Below are 15,990 nucleotides of genomic sequence, written 5' to 3' on the forward strand. Positions count from 1 at the left end.
ATCTTCGGGGGCTGGAGAGATGGCTCAGATGTTAAAAGCACTGGCTGCTCTTCCAAAGGTTCTGAGTTCAATTCCCAGCAACCACATGGTGGCTCATAGCTGTCTATGATGAGCATGTAGGCAGAACACTGGATACATAATAAATAAATCTTTTTTTAAAAAAAAGAGAGAGGAAGGGAGGGAGGGAGGGAGGGAAGGAGGGAGGGAGGGAGGGAGGGAGGGAGCACCTTCAATAGATCAGTTTTAGGAGCCAGTAAGCTGGCTCAGTTGGTAAAAGTGCTTGACACAGGAGCCCAACCAACAACCTGAGTTCAATCCCTGGGACCCACCATGGAAAGAGAACTCACTTCCAAAAGCTTTTCTCCGACCTCTACACTATATGCATGTACACATGCATATTCCCCTACACTGTATGCATGCCTCCATATGCTCTCCCTCAAACACACACACACACACACACACACACACACACACACACACACACACACATTAATAAAAATTTTAAGTTATTTATGTGCATGCCTGGCACCTGAGGAAGACAGAAGAGGACATTGGATCTCCTGGAATTGGAGTTGTAGATGGTTGTGAGCTGCCACATAGTTGCTGGGAGTTGAACCCAGGTCCTCTGGGAAAGCAGCCAGTGCTCCTAACTGCTGAACAACCTCTCCAGCACCATCAGTGTTGTTTTTGAGACGAGGTCTCATACTGTATCTCTGACTGGCCCAGAATGCACGATGTAGACAAGAATGGTCTTGAACTCACAGAGACCCACCTGTCTCTGCACCACCACACCTGGCTATAATAAGTAAAACTTTTAAAAAAAAATTTAAAAGGCCAGAGAGAGCTCTTCACAGGTAAAGGTTACAAGCCTGACCACCTGAGTTTGATCAATGAACCAATATTTAAGGTGGAAGGAGAGAGCTGAATCCTCGAAGTTGTCTTCTGACCTCCACAAACATGTTCTGTGTCCTAGTTAGGGTTGCTATTGTTATGATGAAGCACCATGACCAAAAACAAGCTGAGGAGGAAAGGGGTTATTCTGCTTACACCTCCAGAGCACTGTTCATCCCTGAAAGAAGTCAGAACAGGAACTCAAACAGGGTAGGAACCTGGAGGCGAGAGTTGATGCAGAGGTGGTGGCCTAAGGGTAGCTCCACCCATGATGGGCTGAGTGTTCCCCCACATCAATCACTAACTGAGAAAATGCCTTACATCCTTGCCTACAGCAGGAGGCATTTTCTCAGTTGAGGGTCCCTTCTTTCAGATAACTCTAACTTGTGGCAAGTTGACATAAAACTAGCCAGGACATTGTGATTGTGGCACCATGTGACCTCCCCAGCATCACACACACACACACACACACACTTTTATGTTTAGAAAAAAAGCTGTCCATTTCAAACTGAATAAGAATATACATTTTTTCTTTCTCCTTTTGCTGTGGGGAATCCACCAGAGAAGACTGCTCAGACATGGGTTTAAGCCACTATAAAGTTTTTATTAGCCAGCCTGCAACTACACTGGGTGTCAGGATCCTAGTGTAGCCCCGAGCCTTTCTCAGGGTGAGCTTTTAAGCACAAAAAAAAAACACATATCCCAAATCGTGCAGTGGTGGCGCACGCCTTTAATCCCAGCACTCGGGAGGCAGAGCCAGACAGATCTCTGTGAGTTCAAGGCCAGCCTGGTCTACAGAGCGAGTGCCAGGAAAGGCACCAAAACTACATGGAGAAACCCTGTCTTGAAAAAAAAAAAAAAGAAAGAAAGAAAGAGAGAGAGAGAAAAAGAAAAAGAAAAATACTGTATGATATAGAACTATGATTAACAATGTAAATTTTTTCTTAATTTTACAGGATGGTTTTTGGAAACTGACACCAGAACTAGGACTTATGTTAAAACTTAATGTAAATGTTCTACGCAATTTTCTTGAAGAAAAAGGCATTCGATCTCTAGGTAAGCCACTATTTTTTCAGTTAATTAAGTCACTACGTTCCTTCATTTTTCCAGTCATTTATAGGCAAACTCCTAATTGTAATAAATTATTTTGTAAACTAGTGCATTCATTTAAGTAAGTTACATGTGAATAGAATTACATTTTTTTTTTTTTAAGCTCTGATTATTGTGGAACTTTCTATGTAGACCGGGCTGGCTTTGAACTCACAGAGATCTGCTTGTCTCTGCTTACCAAGTGCTGGGATCAAAGGTGTGCACCACACACTCAGTTACTAGAATTAGATTTATTAACAATCAAAGGAAAATCATACCTTTACTAATGATGAGAGTATTATTTAGGCAATTTTATTAGAGTTCATGGCACCAACTACTGCAGAACCCCAAATCTGGAAATAGTAACACACACCTGTAATCCTGCAGTTTGGTAAACTAAGCCAGGTGGACTGTGAGTTTGAGGCTAGTCTAGGCTACATAACAAGATCCTGCCAGTAATAAAACTATCCAAAAGCTCAATTTAACACGCTCAATAATTACTTTCTTTACCACAACATATGTACCTATTGTCCAACAGGGACCTTCTCTTCCACATAGTGATTTACTTTGAGACCTTGGCACTTTCTATGTTATGGCTCTTCCATCTGTAACATGTGGCCTTAGCATCAGGGAAAGACAAATCAAAACTACATGGAGATTTTTTACCTCACTTCGTCAAGAAACAGGAGCTGAAGAGATGGTTCAAGGGTTAAGAGCACAAACAGCTCTTGCAGAGGACACCAGTTGGATTCCCAGCACCCTTGTCAACTGGCTGACAACTACCTTTAACTCCTGTTCTTATTGTATTTTGTTTTTTAGTGTTTTGATACAAGCTCTCCATTGTAATCCCAGCTACCCTGGAACTCACTGTATAAATCAGGCTGGCCCCAAACTCACAGAGATCCTCCCGAGTGCTGGAATTAAAGGTGTATGCCACCAATTCTGGCTTTAACTCCAGCTCTAAGGAATGCAACATGCACAAACACACACACACACACACACACACACACACACACACACACACACACACACTCGATTTAAATAAATAAATGTTTTTTAAAAGGAAGAAAGAAAACAACAAATATTGAGGATGGAGGCAGGGCCAGCCCCTCATAGGCTGTTGGTGAGTCACTGTAGAAATCAATATGATGGTTCCTCAAAAAAAAACTAAAAACTAAAAATAGAAATATTATGTAATCCAGTTGGACCACTCCTGGGCGTATGTCTGAGGGAAGCTAAGTCAGTATACCACAGAGATGCTTTCCTCTCCGTGTTTACTGTGGCACAGTTCATAATGTCCAAGATATGAAACTGACCTAGATGCCCATCAACACAGGAACAAAGACAATTCAGCCAGGCAGTGGTGTCACACAACTTTAATTCCAGCACTTGGCGGGCAGAAGCAGTCAGATCCGAATTGATCCCAGCCTGGTCTACACAGTGAGTTCTAGATTAGCCAAGACTACACAGAGAAACCCTGTCTTGAAATGCTAGAGAGAGAGAGAGAGAGAGAGAGAGAGAGAGAGAGAGAGAGAGAGAGAGAGAGAGAGAGAATTTGATACTCTACACAATGAAATTTTATTCAGACATAAAGAAGAATAAACCATTCATGGTGGCTCATGCCTGTATCCCAGCACTTGGGGTGATTGAGGCAGGAGGATGGCCATGAGTTTGAGACACCCTGAGCTACAGAGTAAGACCATATTAAAACAAGGATGGAGAGATAGTCCAGCAGTTAAAAACACTTGCTGCTCTTGCCAAGGACGTGGGTTTTTTCCCTCAGCTCCCACAAGCATCTTATAACTGTCTGTAACTCCAGTTCCAGGGGATTCAATGACCTCTTCTGGCCTCCAAAATCATTTCACACATATAGTACACATATATACATATGGGCAAAACATTCATACACATAAAATAAAAATAAGTAAATCTTTAAAAACAAAACAGGGCCTGGAGAGATGGCTCAGAGGTTAAGAGCACTAACTGCTCTTGCAGAAGTCCTGAGTTCAATTCCCAGCACCCACATGGTGGCTCACAACCATCTGTAATGAGATCTGGTGCCCTCTTCTGTGTACATAATAAATAATTTTTTTAATTTATTTATTTTTCTATTATCAGCTTAGTATAGTATAAAATCTTATCCTAATAATGAAATGTTTGATTGAGGCTTGCCCGGTAATTGAGTAAAACCAAAACTTATTATAAGCCACAGTCATCCTAGGGTCCCCCCTGCTATGTAGCCTCCTTGGATCTGTGGGTTGCAGTCTGATTGTTCTTTGCTTTATATCTAGAATCCACTTATGAGTGAGTACATACCATGTTTGTCCTTCTGGGTTTGGGTTACCTCACTCAGGATGATATTTTCTAGTTCCATCCATTTGCCTGCAAATTTCATGCTGTCATTGTTTTTCTCTGCTGAGTAGTACTCCATTGTGTATATGTACCACATTTTCTTAATCCATTCTTCAGTTGACGGACATCTAGGTTGTTTCCAGGTTCTGGCTATTACAAATAGTGCTGCTATGAACATAGTTGAGCATGTATCTTTGTGGTATGATTGAGCATTCTTTGGGTATATGCCCAAGAGTGGTATAGCTGGGTCTTGAGGTAGATCGATTCTCAATTTTCTGAGAAACCGCCATAATGATTTCCACAGTGGTTATACAAGTTTGCACTCCCACCAACAGTGGAGGAGTGTTCCCTTTGCTCCGCATCCTCTCCAACATTGACTGTCATTAGTGTTTTTGATCTTAGCCATTCTGATAGGTGGTATCTCAGAGTAGATTTGATTTGCATTTCTCTGATGATTAAGGATGTTGAGCATTTCTTTAAATATCTTCCAGCCATTTGTGATTCTTCTTTTGAGAATTCTCTGTTTAGCTCTTTAGCCCCCTGTTCAGTATTTTGATGTCTAATTTCTTGAGTTCTTTATATACTGTGGAGATCAATCCTCTGTCAGATGTGGAGTTGGTAAAGGTCTTTTCCCATTCTGTAGGCTGTCTTTTTGTCTTATTGACTGTGTCTTTTGCCCTACAAAAGCTTCTCAGTTTCAAGAGGTCCCATTTATTAATTGTTGTGCTCAGTGTCTGTGCTGCTGGTGTTATATTTAGGAAGTGATCTCCTGTGCCAATGCATTCAAGAGTACTTCCTACTTTCTCTTCTATTAAGTTTAGTGTAACTGGATTTATGTTTAGGTCTTTGATCCACTTGGACTTGAGTTTTGTGCATGGTGACAGATATGGATCGATTTGTAATCTTTTACATTTTGACATCCAGTTATGCCAGCACCATTTATTGAAGATATGTCCTTTTTTCCATTGTATAGTTTTGGCTTCTTTGTCAAAAAGCAGGTGTTCATATGTGCGTGGAATAATGTCAGGGTCTTCAATTTGATTCCATTGGTCCGTATGTTGGTTTTTATACCAGTACCAATTTGTTTTTATTACTATAGCTCTATAGTAGAGCTTGACGTTAGGGATGGTGATGCCTCCAGAGGTTGTTTTAGGCTGTAAAGACACTTCTCTTTCAGACCCAGGTTGGGGAAATCCAACTGGTCTTGTCTCCTTGTCATCAAATTCCAATGAATTATAGTCTCTGTAGTCTAGGATCTGTCTGCCTCTCTTTCTTTGGTTTCATGGTACCTTGAGGCCAGTCCTCATACACTGGACTGAGATGTTTTGGATTAACTGAGTTATATATGTGCACACTTGTATGTGTTTTTGTTTTGTTTTTAACTTTTCTAAAAAAAATTTTTTAAGATTTACTTATTATGTATACAGTGTTCTGCCTGCATGTATGTCTGCAGGCCAGAAGAGGGCACCAGATGTCATTACAGATGGTTGTGATCCACCATGTGGTTGCTGGGAATTGAACTCAGGACCTCTGGAAGAGCAGTCTGTGCTCTTAACCTCTGAGCCGTCTCTCCAGCCCTTATATGTGTTTATGTATGTAGCATATATTAAAGCAGATGGGGTTTTATTAAAGATGTTAAACATTCTTTCTTTGTGATAGAGTCTCATTACACAGCCCAGGCTAGCTACTTAGAATCTACTACTGAAGCCTCCTACACATAGGGATTACAGATGTGCACCATCACAATTGACTAAATTTAGTGTTTTAGTTTGTTTTGTTGAAAGTACTGGAGATTGAACTTGGGTCTCATATATGGTAGCCAAGCAGGCTACCATGTAATTCCCAGCCCTAAAATGAAATGAGCATTATTTTTTTTCTTTTCTTAATTTTTCAAGACAAGGTTTCTCTGTATAGCCTTGGCTATCCTTGAACTTGCTCTGTAGACTGGGCTGGTCTTAAACTCAGAAATCCACCTGCCTTTGCCTCCCAAGTGCTGAGATTAAAGGCACGTGCCACCACTATCACTCTGGCAAAATGAGTACTCTTTAATGAGTTTTCTGAAAATGATTTTCAAAATATAACATATGGGTTAGCAGGATGGCTCAGTGGCTAAAGGTACTTAATTCTCAAGCCCAACATGCTTCCTGGAGCCCATTAAAGGTGGAAGGTAAAGAACTGACTCTATAAAAGTTGTCCTCTGATCGTCACATGCACACTGTGACATACATGTGACTCTCCCCTCACACTGTATATATACAATTAAAAAATAAGTGAACAGAGCTGGAGAGATGGATCACTGGTTAAGAGTATTAAGAGTACTTACTGCAAGCCAGGCGGTGGTGGCGCACGCCTTTAATCCCAACACTCGGGAGGCAGAGCCAGGCGGATCTCTGTGAGTTTGAGGCCAGCCTGGGCTACAGAGTGAGTTCCAGGACAGGCTCCAAAGCTACACAGAGAAACCCTGTCTCGAAAAAAACAAACAAACAAAAAAGAGTACTTACTGCTCTTGCAGAGGACCTAAGTTCAGGTCCCAGCATCCACATGGTGGCTCACAACAGCATGTAACCCCTGCTCAGTGACCAGTTCCACTTATACCTAACTTATACTATGGTTTGGATTTTCAGTTACTGACAGCCAGAATGAGTTTGCTACACTGGTATCGTCAGATATGTCTGTTGTTTAACTGCTGTGTTTAGGTTTCCTCCAAGATATTTATAGCAAGAACCTAGAAACTAAGTTCTTCATCGTATTCCATGCCTCTCTGGTTACTGAAGACAGCAAGTGTGGAGAGAGATTCTGGGTGCAGCTCGGTCTCCAAAGAGCCATCAGGATAATGCAATAGGCATGCATGTTCTGATTGTTCACAGATTGTTCACAATTTCTACTGAAATAAAACGCTAATTAAAGACCTTTAGAATATATGGAGTTGGTTTTATTGGCTTGACAACCTAAATGTATTGTCTCATAATTCTGGAATAGTATAGAGTTTTATGATCTATTAATATATCATGATTCACTTGTAGTATAATTCTTTTGGTCCAGAAAGCACTATGTTACTCAGGCTGGTCTTGAAGTCATGGCAATCCTCCTGCCTTAGCGTCCCAGGTGCTGGGATTAGGGGCATGAGGAAGCCCACCTGGCTTAACAGAAGTGTAATTCTTTAATAGAACTTTACACTGGCACAATGTGAGGCACAGGGTGTGTTCACTACTTCTTTGTTACTGTGCTTAAAATACCAAAAGCAACTTAAGAAGTTTGTCTTGGCTCATGATTCCAGAGTGTTCCAAGTCCTCCAGTGAGACTCCTTGTCCTAAACCATCCCAAACCTCCCAAACGGCAACACCATCTGGCGACTAAGTGTTCAAATATGTGAATGAGCCTAGGGGGACATTTCTCATTCAAACCATCACATGAAGTAAAGGAGATCTTTGCTTGTTTAGGTACAAAAGGAAGAGACTGTCTCCTGGACCTGATTGCCACGTTGCTGGTACTGCAGTTTCTTCGTTCCAAGTTGGAACAAGAAGGAATGGTTGCCAAATCGATGATAAAGATGGATGACACCTTCATCTCCAGGTGCTTTAATGTTTTAATAAGAACCCCCCACCCCCGGCTGAGGACTGAACCCAGGGCCTTGCGCTTGCTAGGCAAGTGCTCTACCACTGAGCTAAATCCCCAACCTTATAATAAGAAACTTTTCAAAGAGCTACAATATAATTGTTGGCCTGTTCCAAACACCTGCACAGCCTGGTGCAAGAATACAAATGGGAGCCATGTGCCTGTGTCTAAGTATTTAAAGACAGGAAGCAAAGCTGGGAAGGTAGCTCAGTAGAGCACTGACCTAGTGCACAGGGACCTGGGCTCAGTCCTGCCGTCCTGAGCAGCTCACACACACTGTATATCAAAGTATCAGCCAGCTCATGGTGGCACATTCCTGTAATCCCACTGCTGAAGAGGTTACAGATGGAAGTCATGATTTACAAGCCAGCCCAGGCTACATAGTAGGAACTTGTCCCAAAACAAACAGAAATAAAGGAAAAAAAATACCTATCAAACTATTAAATAAAATACATTAGAATATTCTGCCTGGCATAGTGTGGTACATGCCTTTAATTTCAGCACTGAGGAGGCAGAGACAGGTGAATCTCTGTGAATCTCTATGAGTTTGAGGCCAGCCTGGTCTACATAGCAAGTTCACGACAGCCAGAGCTACATAACAAAGAGACTCTTTTTTAGGTTTTCTGCCCACACAATGATAAGTTTCTCTGCTGAAGCAGGAATCGGGGCAAGTTCACTGGTCCCAGAGATTGAGGCCAGAGAAGTTGAGCACCCGGAGTAAGGCTGTGAGATTTTATAGATTGTAAGTGAGGGGTGATGCTGGTTCTGTGCCCAAGTATGGTCAAAGGCTGAGCGCTTAGGTGGGACTTGGGTGGCTGGTGGCGTGGGGGGGAGGGGGCTGCAGTAGTCGCCAAGAATGTAGAACTGGGCTTTTGTCACCTGTCCTTTGTTCAGAGAGTCGATAAGTGGGTGGGGTTTGGAGAGGGAGGGAGGGAGGGAGCAGGGAGGAAAGGGGCAAGATTGGCTTTCTGGACCATGCAGGGGTGGGTCGGAGGCTCCAACTGAACAATATTGACAAATACAATCCCATAACCTCCTAGATAAGCAGATTCAAATTTAGCTTTGGTTGACTCCTGAGTAAAAGCTGTGCAAAATCTCATAGTCACGTGAAGACATGGACCCAGCTCCTTACTGTACAGTATCTCATAGTCAAGTGAGCTATGAACCCAGCTCCTCACCCCACACAGCACATCATGACGGCCCTTTCCCCAAAGAAAAAAATCAGGAAGATGGAAAAGATCTAAAATCTTTAAGTTTGCCCCATAGAACCAACAAATTTCTTTTATATTTAGTGTGTGTGTGTGTGTGTGTGTGTGTGTGTGTGTGTGTGTGTGTGTGTGTGTTTAGGAGTGTGCAACATACCATACATGTGGAAATCTGAGAACAGCTTTTGGGATTGAATTTAGGTCATTAGACTTGTCAATAATTACCTTTACCTGATGAACCATCTCACTAGCTAAAATAAATTTATTTCTTCAAGACAGGGTCTCACTTTGTCGCTTTGGCTGTCTGGAATTCACTATGTAGATCAGGCTGACCTTGAACTCACAGAGATCTGCCTGCCTCTGCCTCCCAAATTCTGGGATTGAAGGTGTGCACCACTATGCCAGCTGAGATTTTTGTTTGTTTGTTTTTAAGGCCTGGTCTTAGGTATCTCAAACTGGCCTTGAACTCACTATGTAGCTGAGGATGACTTTGAATTTCTAATCTTCCTGTCTCTACCAACTGAGCCAAACAGATTTTTTTGTAAGAACTTTGTTGTAAGGGCAGTGTGAAGGCTTGGTGAGTAAAGGTGCTTGCTCTGTAAGCCTGACAACCTGAGTCCAATCCCCAGATCCACATGGTGGAAGGAGAGAACCCAATCTCAAAAGTTGTCCTTGGACCTCCATACTCACGCCATGGCCAGGTGTGCACTTCTAAGACTAACACACACACACACACACACACACACACACACACACACACACACACACTCAGCTTGCCCCATGGTCAGCAAGACTAAGTCTCTGAGGATTGAAGAATATTCCAAGACCTGTGTAGGGTACCAGGCATTGGGGTTCCAAAGTAATGTAATAAACAAGCTGGGTGGTGGTGGTGGTGCATGCTTTTTTGTTTGTTTGTTTGTTTGTTTGTTTTTGTTTTTGTTTTTTCAAGACAGGGTTTCTCTGTGTAGCTTTGCGCCTTTCCTGGAACTCACTCCATAGTCCAGGCTGGCCTCGAACTCACAAAGATCCGCCTGGCTCTGCCTCCCGAGTGCTGGGATTAAAGGCGTGCGCCACTGCCGCCGCCGCCGCCGCCGCCAATGGGCGGCGGGGTTCCAGAGTAATGTAATAAACAAGCCAGATGGTGGTAGTGCATGCTTTTAATCCCAGTGCGTGAGAGGCTGTAGCAAGTGGATCTCTGTGTGAGTTCAAGGCCAGCCTGGTCTACAGAGTGAGTTCCAGGACAGTCAAGGCTATAAATAAACAAACAAAAAAGTGCAACTAAAGCACTTCTCATTTTTATCTTGTTTTTATTATTAAAGCAAACAAAACACGAGGTAATGTTTAGAATTAGTGTAAGCAAAGACAAGTACAGTGGGGACCATACCTGGTCATGTGAAAAGAGACAAGAATATTCCTCCCAGGCCTTTGCCTTTCCCACAGAGATAATATGGACATACATACCAGGGTATTCTTTTCATGTCCTTGTTTTCAAGCTTATCATAGTTTATGCAACTCTTTCCCTACACCCTGATTTTATGGAGGCATTTTCTTAATTACCATTCCTTCCTCTCAGATGACTTTAGCTTGTGTCAAGTTGACATTAAACTACTCAGTGTAGCCACCTTGTGGTAAGAACATTCTGCATGCTGCCCAATACACAGTTCACAGTAAGTTCACAGCTTTCTTATACAGGCTCCCCCCAACACACCATAATAAATTAAACTACATTTGAAAACTTTAGAGTAAGGACTAGGGACGTAGCTCTTTACAGCTGACTCTCGGGTGTTCTCCAAGTATCTGGAACAAGTTGAAAACTCCCAGACAGTGAGTGGACATTGAAAGAGGGGCCTCGGGGACACTGAAAAGGAACAACAGGAACAACGGGGGGGGGGGGGGGTGTGCTGTGCACAGTGGGAGCTGGGAAGTGAGGCAGGTGAGTCACGGAGAAGTGTACTGGGTACATTCAAAAGCCCCAGCTAGAGGGAGAGAGCTTTATTCAGATTTCAAGAATTGTCTTTATTAAATATCTTCCTTTTTGACAGAATCATTTCATCTGATACAATGTTACAGATTTGGTACCACCTTGCCTTTCACATATTCTGAACTAACAGAAACTTTTTTTTTAATCTAGGAATATTCCGTGGGCTTTTGAGAACATTAAGAAAGCAAGTGAATGGGCCAGAAGAACAGAAGGGCAGTACCCATCCATCTGCCAACGGCTCGAGCTGGGTAAAGACTGGGAGTCAGTCACGAAGCAACTCCTGGGGATTCAGCCCCAAGCCAACAGTTCTCTTCACCGAATTCTACACTGCAATCAAGGCTGAGCCCAGTGAAATTGAATTTTAAACATTTCTCATATGTCTTTTTGCTGTTTTGTTTTTTAAGACAGGGTTTCTCTGTGTAGCCTGACTGTCCTGGAACTCACTCTGTAGACCAGGCTGGCCTCGAACTCACAGAGATCCGCCTGGCTCTGCCTCCCGAGTGCTGGGATTAAAGGTGTGTGCTTCTACCCCCTGGCTACCTTTCTCATATGTAGAAAATAATCAAATAGTAAAAGATACTGATAATGACATGTAGTTGGTTTTGTTTTGTTTTTGTTTGTTTTTGAGTGTAGCTATCAGCCCCTTTAAAATACAATAAATGGAAGCAGGATTGATGAATCATTTAACAATAAAAAACTGTAACATTAGAAACTGTCTCAATGTCGTTGGGAGGGGCTGGCTGGGTCTCCTCCCCCAGGTGTCCAGTAGGAGGCTAACAGATCGAGCAGTATAGGAAGGAGTTGGTCTTTGGTTAGTAGTTGTGTTCTAGGCTGGTGCCTGTTTCAGGGGCCCGGGTTGTTAGTTACTATGTGGGGCTGTGTTATTCATTAAGTGGCGCTATTTACTGTGCAAGAAAAGCCACGGGGTACAACAAAGCCCACTATAAGAGTTTATTAGCCAAAGCTACACAGAGAAACCCTGTCTTGAACAAATAAACAAACAAAAGGTTTATTAGGGGAAAGACAACTTAGGCCTATGTAAGATTGTGCAGGGAGAGAGAGGAAGAAGACGGGGGAGAAGTCCGTGACCCGATTTTTATGGATTCCCCCTGCACATGTGCATATGGGCTTACGTAGCTACACATGCACATAGATTATGTGATTATGTGATCACGCAGCCCACGGTTTCCATAGGACGTAAAGCCCTAGAATGACTAAAGATCTTGCCTGGCTACTGGACAGCGCATGTGCTATCACGTAGCTGAGGGAGTGGCCAGGAATTCCAACACTGGTCACCAGCTGGTTCGACTTGGTGCACATGTTTCCTCTTATGGCTCTGATATATTGCTTGTTACTTGGCGTCACAAGCAATTCTTCCATGGATCTTGGTTTGTTATCACATTCTAAAAATCAACAAGTCAAAGGTCATCTAAAGTTTCTGCTATTTCACCTTCTAGACATTTTCTAGGTCTTGAATTTTACTTTAGGGTTATGATCCACATCGTGTTACGTTTTTTATTGTTACATTTGGGTTGACTATGAAATGTCCCTCATAGGCTTGTTAATCCCACTGATCAAGAATAAGATCACTACCACAGTTTAAAGCCAAATTTGAAGCAAGCTTTAATTAAACACTGGTCAGGTGAATGGGCTCCGGCCAGGTCCATACCCAGGTTCCCAGGAAATGGCCTAGAACTTAAGAAGGAAAGCCCATAATTCTCTGCATTTCCCATCAGGTCCAATCAGGGGCAAGCATACATCCTGACACATTTCCTGCCTACGTACCTCCTGCTCACGTGGTCAAGCACATCGGCGCAGATGGGTCAGACAACTTGTTTAGGGGAGTGAAAACATGTGACTTGTTATCTCCCATAAACAATAGCCTCCAGCGCTGTCTTTTTATTTGATCTTTGCTGCCTTTTAAGCCATGGCTGTCCGAATCAGCAACTGCAACTCCATTGCCACCAGCAGTGGTCAGGCCGCAAGGGCTGTAGCTGAAGGGAAATCTGGTCCCTCTTGCAAAGCTACGGAGGGAACTTAATTAAACCCCTGTCCCTCTAAAGAACTCAAGAGTCAAAGGTTAAGGTGGAACCTGTTCTTCAGAGAGGCTGAATAGCAAGTAGCTCACCTCCTTTCCTTGTTCTCCTCCTCCAAAAAGCCCTCACGCTTCTCCTCACCCCTCCTTACAAACTCTTCTCTACCTGGCTCCTCCCACTTCCTGTCAGCTAGTTGCTGACTCAGCCTCCTGACTGCAGGTGAATTTTATTTAATCAAACACATCTTTGAATCATTAAACAAATGTTCTAGAGCATAAACAAAAGTAACACACCTTAAAATAATATTCTACAACACTCCAGCATTTCAGGAATTATCTGTCCTTGGGCAAGGGGCTTGCAGATCAGAGGCATTTTTGTTTGTTTTATGGATCTCTATGGCATAGTGATTAAAATGTAACTTTGGCTCTCACAGGTTCACATACTGGGAGCTTGGTTGTCAAACAGATGAGCCTTTGGGAAGTGATTGCGTTCTGGGGGCTCTGACCTAATCACTGGAGTAATCCCTTGATGGATTTCTCATATGATGCCCTTGTTGGAAAATGCTGGGAAGCAGGAGGTAGGACCCGGTTGAAAGTAGACTGATGGAGGTGTACCTTTGAAGGACGCATCATCTCTCATTCGTGCTCTCACTCTCCACTTCCTGTCTGCCATGAGGTAAAGCCGCTCATGCTTTCTGATAGGTATTTTTGTATCCCCGGTAGTGGGTTTCTCCTCCAATGCAGTAAGCCAAATCGAGCTGAATTCAAAAGTAAAGGACCAGGTTTAATCTGAGCAAAGCACTCCCAGGTGACTCAGGAAAGGAAACAGGAGAGAAATCACACACCCTGTAGGGACCGGGGCTTAACTACTCAATAGGCTCTGTAGGCATGGTCTTGAGCTTAGGGGGAGGAGCCTGGGTTTTTGGTAGTCTGATTAGTTTAAGGAAAATTGGCAAGAAACAAGCCACGCTAAGACCAGGCATTTATAATTAAGAATAAGCCTCCATGGATGACTTATTTGGGAGCTGGGTGGCGGGCCCCCCGGAAGAGTAAAAAAACAACCAACAACACAAAGTAAACCATCACTTTAAATTAAAAAAAAAAAAAATAGATAAAATAGAAAACAAGCTAGGACAGATCTGAGTATCAAGGTGATGGCTGAATCACCACATAGGAATCATTTAAGTAGCCTGAAGCACAGAAGTTTGGCTTTCTCTCTCTAGTTGGAAAGGGCCTGAAAGATGTAAGGATTACAAAAGAGAAATTACTATAAGTGTTTAGAAACGTCTTAAGCAATGGGTCAAAAATAAAACCTTTCTTCTTTTACTAGTTTGCCTAAGGTATTTGTCATAGCCAGGGAAAAGTTAGCATTTCCACTCCAGACATTCCTTGGCGAGGTCTTTGCATAAAGCCCCTGTGTAAACACTTAAAAAATAAATCCAGTCTTGTGGGTATTCAGACTTCTCGTTCTCTTCATCAATATTTTCCTAAAGCCTGGGACTGTCTCTCATCCATGCAGTTCAGGATTTCCGTTCCCACTGCACACTCTTGCCTCCTTTCCCAGTGGTTTCTACTGGACTAGCCTGTCACGGCAGACAGGGACTCCCTTCTCTGAGAAGAACAAAGCACCAAGAACAGTTATGCAAATAAGGAAGCAGGAAGCACTTCCAAAGTCCCCAAGATAGGGAAGCTGTCATTATTAGGACAGGGGAGACATATTCAGGGGGTGGAGCCATCCGCACTTGGGTGCAACAGGAGTATGCTGTGGAAGCGAGGCTTCAGCTCTTCCCTGGCTGAAGATTTGGGGATGGATGAGTAAAGGCACTTACCATACTTACCATGCAAAGACTTGAGTTCAATCTCCAGAACAGTCGTCCTGAGGCCTCACAAATACCGTGGCGATACACACAATAATAATAATAAAAATAAAAATCATGAAATTTGTCTGTAGTGTTCATACTGTTTCATTAGAGTGTCATCTTTCTAAGACATATATAAAGTTATTTATACATTAAACACCCCAAGCGAAGATAAGGCACAGTGGTGCACACCTGTTGCTAGAGTTTTCCGCCTTGCCCACAGTCAGGACAAATCTTTGTCACCCGCAGTCCCACAATCCACTTATAAAATAATCACTCAGACGCTTTATATCACTTATAAACTGTATGGCCGTGGCAGGCTTCTTGCTAACTGTGCTTATAGCTTAAATTAGTCCATTTCCATAAATCTATACCTTGCCACGTGGCTGGTGGCCCACCGGCATCTTCACATGCTGCTGGTCATGGCGGCATCTGGCAGTCAGTCCTTCTGCCTTCCTGTCCTTTTATTTCTCCTCTCTGTTAGTCCCGCCTATCCTTCCTGCCTAGCCACAGCCGATCAGGTTTTATTTATTGATCAATCAGAACAACTTGACATACAGACCATCCCCCAGCACAGCCAAGTGCAGACCATCTCAGACATCTGCACTCAGGCCCATGGTCCTAATCATCCTCTATGTGGACCTGCTGGGTAACGCCACAAAGAACCCAAGAAGGGCTCCCACAGGACATACAGAACATCCCATGAAAGACCCCCAGGGGAGATCTTCCTCCGGGAGAGACCCCAAACCCAAGGAACACACCGAAACCACAGATCAGATGCAAAAGCAAGAGGGTTTATTTAGACCAGGTACCTGGGGCGAAGTCTCTTGGAGGACTTGCGCGCTTTCCTAGGGCAAGGGGGACTTTTTATGGGATCCCAGGGGCAGAGGCGCGGTTACAGAAGCGAGAAGCATAGTTACAGGGTCCCTATTGGTTGTTTCAAAGAAGGCCAGGGTGAACTTG

General features: G+C 43.2%; 1 protein-coding gene across 5 annotated transcripts in view; it reads left to right on the forward strand.

Annotated features, from left to right (window-relative positions):
- The window catches only part of Parp4 (poly(ADP-ribose) polymerase family member 4), a 119,116-nt gene extending 107,275 nt beyond the window's left edge, over positions 1–11,841 (forward strand). For 4 of the 5 annotated variants that reach the window (XM_076545056.1, XM_076545059.1, XM_076545058.1 and 1 more), the window contains 3 exons: positions 1,848–1,947; positions 7,773–7,905; positions 11,284–11,724. In XM_076545056.1, the coding sequence (XP_076401171.1) occupies positions 1,848–1,947; positions 7,773–7,905; positions 11,284–11,476 (426 nt within the window). In that variant the 3' untranslated portion in view covers positions 11,477–11,724. Of the gene's footprint in view, positions 1–1,847; positions 1,948–7,772; positions 7,906–11,283 lie in introns of all 5 variants that reach the window. The other variant, XM_076545060.1, reaches the window with a different exon arrangement.
- Positions 11,842–15,990: the final 4,149 nt, after the last annotated feature.

The sequence above is a fragment of the Peromyscus maniculatus genome, chromosome 9 (genome assembly GCF_049852395.1).
Source record: "Peromyscus maniculatus bairdii isolate BWxNUB_F1_BW_parent chromosome 9, HU_Pman_BW_mat_3.1, whole genome shotgun sequence".
NCBI classification, from domain to species: domain Eukaryota; kingdom Metazoa; phylum Chordata; class Mammalia; order Rodentia; family Cricetidae; genus Peromyscus; species Peromyscus maniculatus.